The 6,357-nt window shown below is 34.1% G+C and overlaps 1 protein-coding gene across 1 annotated transcript; it reads left to right on the forward strand.

Annotated features, from left to right (window-relative positions):
* The first annotated feature begins 1,248 nt into the window (after positions 1 to 1,248).
* On the forward strand, positions 1,249 to 3,833 carry LOC119665655. Its single transcript, XM_038074883.1, has 4 exons — positions 1,249 to 1,724; positions 2,051 to 2,528; positions 2,796 to 3,035; positions 3,429 to 3,833. The coding sequence occupies exons 1-4, from the start codon at positions 1,249 to 1,251 to the stop codon at positions 3,831 to 3,833; spliced, it is 1,599 nt and encodes a 532-aa protein (XP_037930811.1).
* The last annotated feature ends 2,524 nt before the right edge of the window (positions 3,834 to 6,357 follow it).

Genomic DNA, 6,357 nt, shown 5'->3' on the forward strand with positions numbered 1-6,357 from the left:
CTTTCATTTTTGTAATAACACATAAGAAAAAAACTTCTAAAACTTAATTCCAAACTTTGAAATGTATGTTCTAATAATGTTCAAAATTATTCTATAAACGATTTGCAATTCTTAATATGAAAAATTGTGGAATAACGATATAACAGTAAAATGTACTATAAAATATACAGTACATAAATCTACCCATGCAAATGAAATAGCTTCTTCGATATACACAGCATTTCACATTTCGCCAATTAACTATTTTATTATTTTACAAACTCTAAACCGAAATTCCTAATTAAAAAACACAACATGTATTGTTAAAATATAATGATGCCACTACATCAAAATTCTGCACATAACAACCCTTATTTTAATAGAAAAACTTGGCAATTACACAATGCGTATGTATATCCGAGACATATCATTATTGAATTTTGATTTGGTACAAGACGCTTGCCACTACATAGTATTTATTACCAATATTGTAAAATTAAAACGTGCCTAAAGTGTAAATGTAAATTTAGTGTAAATGTACTAAAGTAAAATTAAGATGTGCTAAATGGATTTTTGATAGCTGTCAGTAAATTAATTTGGACTTAACGTAAAATAAATTTTGTATATAAAAATAAACAAGTAAAAATTGTTGGATATTATATTAATAAAAATGAGGAAAAGAAGGTTTAATTATTATAAAATTTAAAAATTAATTAATGTTCGAATATTGAATAATATGCTTAAACGTGCAAGAATTGAAATAATAATTCTTTGACATATTGTTAAAAAAAAAAAACAGCACCAAAAGGTTGACTAAACTCTTATTTAAAAATATAATTATCATTTTTATAACTCTTATTCCTAATGTTATTCATGCTTTATATATGTAAGCGTTTTCAAATTAATTAAAATATATAACGTAAAATAAAAATAAAATTTAAAATTAGCGTCTCTTATATTTTCCAAAAATAATTTTTATTACGTGAATTTTGCTCTCCCACTTTTTATAATTATTATTTTTGTTGTTATGTAAAGTACTTTTTTAAATAATTAATTGCCTGGCAACTCTGGCCTGTCATTACTCTATATTCCATTTTTTATCATTCATTACTATAGATAATAAAGTGAAGTAAAAAACTTGTTAAAATACATCGGACCGTGTGTATCATTTTTTGCTAAAAAATATATAATAGGTTATGGGCCCAGCACGCTTCCACTGCGAAGTAAAAGCACGTGCGCATAAAAAGTAGATTTAATACGTGTATATAAATGTCGGGAACGGTAATTCGCGTTGAACCGCTTAATGCGGAAAACTACGATACATGGAAGCTCCAAATGAAAGCTATTCTCGTGAAAAACGATTTATGGTCATATATCGAAGGTACTGCGTCGTGTCCAACGGGCGAAGGGGCTGCAAAATGGATCAGCTTTTATCAGAAAGCGTGTGCTGATATAATGCTATCAGTAAGTGCATCAGAATTAAGATTAATTGCAGAATGCACAAACTCAAAGGAAATATGGATAAACCTACAAGCCACATATTCATCAAAAGGGCCTGCGCGCAAGGCGACGTTGCTGAAAAAGGTTGCACATTCGCGCATGAAAGAGGGTGAGAAGGTTCGAGAACATCTAAACGATTTCTTCGAAGCCGTTGTGAAATTAAAAGAAATTGACGTCACCATCGGGGATGAGCTTCTTGCTATCCTGCTCTTATACAGTCTACCCGACTCTTTCAACACTTTCAGGTGCGCATTAGAAACACGCGACGAGCTGCCGAAACCAGATATACTTCGAGTGAAAATCTTAGAAGAAGCTGAATCGCAAAGGACAAAAGAAGATAGACATAGTGATGAAAACTCTCTATACATAAATCGAAACAAAAGCCGAAACGCAAAACAAAACAAACGATACAGTGATTCTAAACGAAATAAATAATGTTTTAATTGTGGCAAAAACGGACATTTTGTGAATGTAAAAATAAAGCAAAAACTGAAAATAACACGCAATTGAAAAATTCGGAAAAATCTGTAAACAATAATTTTAGCTATCATGTTGAAGATGCATTTATTAGCTCAATAAAAGAAAATTATTGGTGCCTAGATAGTGGATGTACTGCCCATTTAAGTGCAAACCGTGAATATTTTACAGACTTTCAAAAATCGAATAAAGTGCTTAACTTAGCAAACGATAACACAACAAATATAAACGGCGTCGATAAAATGAAAATAACTGTAGACGTAGACGGTCGTGATAATAATATTGATCTTAAAGAAGTCCTATATGTCGAAGACTTGCGTACAAGTCTACTTTCTGTATCAAGAATAGTAGACAGCAGATATGAAGTGCATTTTCGCCCTTCACATGCAATCGTATTGGATAAATATCAGAAGGTTTTAAATCGAGCGAAAAGATGTGGAAATCTTTTTATTGCTGAAAATAAAAATCATTTTGCACAAGTTGCTGAAGAAAAATGTGACATTGAAAAGTGGCACCAGAAAATGGGCCACATAAATGAAAATGATCTTAAAAAATTGGCTAGTAATAACCTAGTACACGGATTAAAATTAAATCCTAAACAAAAACTTCCGACTTGCGAAATTTGTATTAGTGAAAAACAAACACAAAAGTCATTTCCTAAGAGTAAAGAAACTAGAACAAGTGATTTATTACAGATCGTGCATAGTGATGTGTGCGGACCAATGAGAACAGCATCAAATTCGGATGCAAGATATATCGTAACATTTATTGATGACAAATCACGCTATTGTCAAGTTTATTTTATGAAACAAAAATCCGATGTATTAAATGTATTTAAGCAATACAAAAGAGCAGTAGAAACATTTACGGGTAAACGAATTAATGCTTTACAATCAGTCAATGGTAGAGAATACGTTAATTCTGAATTTATTTTATTCTTGAGGAAATTTGGTATACAAAGACGCTTAACTGCTCCATATACGCCGGAGCAAAATGGTATTGCTGAACGTAAAAACAGAACTCTAGTTGAAATGGCCCGTTGCATGATGAAACAAGCTGAAGTTCCGCCAAACTTTTGGGCAGAGGCCATAAATACAGCGTGCTATATTCGAAATAGGTGACCTACAAAAGCATTGAATGGTGTAGTACCGCACAAGTTGTGGACTGGTAAAATGCCAACTATTGTACATTTTCAAGTATTTGGCTCTAAAGCATATGTCCTAAAAAAGGATAAGACTAGAGATAAATTCGATTCTAAGTCAGAACCTTACATGTTTGTTGGATATTCAAACGAAGCGAAAGCCTATCGGCTATAGTCACCTACAAAACGAAATATAACAATAAGTCGTAATGTCGTGTTCGTAAACAAAAATATCTATCATAATAAATACGAAAACATTTATATTAACAATGAAAACGACTGCCAAACTAATGATTATATCGATATTGCGTTCGAAAATTCTGAAAATCAGAAACCGTCGGTCAATCCGAAAATTGTAGAAAATACAGATACGCGAGCAGAAAACTCCATTCGTAGAAGAGGTCGTCCGAGACTTATTCGCACAAATTCACGCGGTAGGCCTCGAAAAGAATATCACACGTCAAATCGGAATGGTGAAGAATCATCCAACGAAGACGAAAATACAAGTTCAGTAAGAAAAATTACTGATGAAAACCAATTAGATGATGAACCTGACAACAACGTTTTTGAAGATTGTGAAATGGCGTTTCTCACTACATATCAAACTCCAGTAACGATTTTAGAGGCACATGAAAGCGATGAAACAAATTCCTGGTCAAAGGCGCTAGAAGACGAAATGGTGGCACAACTAAAGAATAAAACATGGGAAGTGGTCGAAAGACCGAAATTACGATAAGTTATTGGGAATAGATTCGTGCTTCGAACTAAAGATGACGGAAAACAGAAAGTACGATTAGTAGCGAAGGGTTTTGCACAAGGACCAGGTGAAGACTTTCATGATATGTTTTCTCCAGTCGCTCGTTCAACATCTATAAGACTACTTGCGGCACTGGCAGCAAAATGGATTTGGAGATCCATCAGATGGATGTCATTACAGCATACCTAAATGGAGAGCTCGAAGAGAGTGTCTTCCTGGAAATTCCCGATTATCTTATACCATTCCTGAACAAAGTTGTTTCATCAAAACCAGTGGGAAAAACTTATTGTGTGGAAAAGTTAAAGAAACAGCGCAGCATTGGTTAAAGGCGATTAAATCAAGTAAGTCACCTGTGTGTTTATTAAAGAAAGCTCTTTATGGACTCCGTCAGTCTGGGCTATCATGGTACATGAAATTGACAAAGAAACTACAGAATATGGGTCTAAGTGCAGTACAACAGGATCCTTGTGTATTCACTAAGCGTGAAGGCAACGACATTGTTTTGATGACAATATATGTAAACGATTTACTAACAGCGTCCAATAATAAGTTTCGTATAAAAGAAATAAAGGTTGCACTTGCGAATGATTTCGAAATGAAGGATTTGGGAATAGTAAGTAATTGTCTTGGCATCGAGTTTCATCAAAATTTAAGCAATCATCAAGTTTTTCTTTCACAAGAGAAGTATGCAAAAAGCATCAGTGAAAAGTTCAATATGAAAGACTGTAAACCAATGAAGACTCCCATAGAATTGAACACTAAGTTAACGAAACCAACAAAAATTGATGAAGGTGTTATGAAAATGTATCCCTTAGCTGTTACAACTCGACCTGATATTGCATTTGCTGTAAACTTTCTTAGCCAGTTCAATTCAAATTATAACGTGGAACATTGGAAAGCAGCAAAACGAATTCTAAGATACCTTAAAGGTACAAGCAACTATGGTCTATTGTACGAGGAAAACAATGAAGAATTGTATTGTCTGGTTGACGCTGATTGGGGCGCTGACTTAAACGATAGACGTTCATATTCAGGGTATGCGTTCATTATATCAGGAGCAGCGATATGTTGGGAAGCTCGAAAGCAACGTACAGTAGCGCTTTCAAGCACTGAATCGGAATATATGGCCATATCTGAGGCCACAAAAGAAGCATTATATCTAAAGGCAGTCCTTGATGATGTTGGCGTTACAAGTAAGACAATTGAAATCTTTAATGATAATCAAAGCGCTCAAAAATTAACGGAAAGCTTCAGGTATCATCCACGGACAAAGCACATTGATATTCGTTATCAAATTATTCGCAGCAAGGTTAACGACGGCACTATTAAAATCAAATATATGCCAACAGGAGAAATGCCCGCAGACGTCCTTACCAAAGGACTCACCACAGAAAAGCATGTTAATTGCTTAAGGAAATTAGGAATGAAATACTAAAATCATATTTTATACATAATAAAAGCACTTTAAGAGGGGGTGTTGTTATGTAAAGTACTTTTTTAAATAATTAATTGCCTGGCAATTCTGGCCTGTCATTATTCTATATTCCTTTTCCTATTATTCATTACTATAGATAATAAAGTGAAGTAAAAACTTGTTAAAATACATCGGACCGTGTGTATCATTTTTTGCTAAAAAATATATAATAATTTTCATCTTAAAAATATGTAATTCAATAATAACTCAATAATCAATAATAATAACTGCCACATAGAATGCTCACGCTACCCCTTACACAAGCAGCCATCAATGAAGAAACCACATACATTAAAGAAATAGCGGACATCAACGGATACCCTCAAAACACCATCGATAGAATCATAAAAAAGAAACGAAGGCAACTACATTCCAGGAACATGACGACATTGACAGCAGAAAAACCAAAACAAAGAAGAGTCGCTGTAGTATACAATAACACTGTCTCCAAAGGTCTAAAATCCAAGTTAAAAAAGTTCAATATCGACTTAGTTCACTCTAGTAGACCACACCAACTTGAATGCCTTTTACCATCCACAAAATACCCAATTGACCCATTCGAAAAATGCGGAGTATACAAAATAGAGTGTGGCTCCTGCAACAAAGTATACATCGGACAAACCAAAAGACCCTTATCAGTAAGACTTGAAGAACACCTGAAGGAAGCAAGAGAAGCACCGAAGAAAATGAACCCCCACATAAAATCAAATGTCGCCAGACATATAGTAAAGGAAAATCACCACATCAACAGGGATAACGCCCAAATAATCAAAAATGTAAGGGATAGCTGGAAATTAGAAACGGCAGAAAGCATCGAAATACACAAACATCATACCACAACTTTACTCAACGGCGACAAAGGCAACGTGTCATCGTGCCTTTTTAGATACATCCCAAAAAACCGACAACCAGTCAACCTAACTACCTGTATGTAAAAATAAAAAAAAACAACACCAGACCAACCCCGCCACCATTTCTTACCTGTCACCCCCAAGGACAATAACCTTAGGATTTATTAATATTAAGTTT

Source organism: Teleopsis dalmanni, chromosome 1, assembly GCF_002237135.1.
Source record: "Teleopsis dalmanni isolate 2A chromosome 1, ASM223713v2, whole genome shotgun sequence".
In the NCBI taxonomy this organism is placed as follows: domain Eukaryota; kingdom Metazoa; phylum Arthropoda; class Insecta; order Diptera; family Diopsidae; genus Teleopsis; species Teleopsis dalmanni.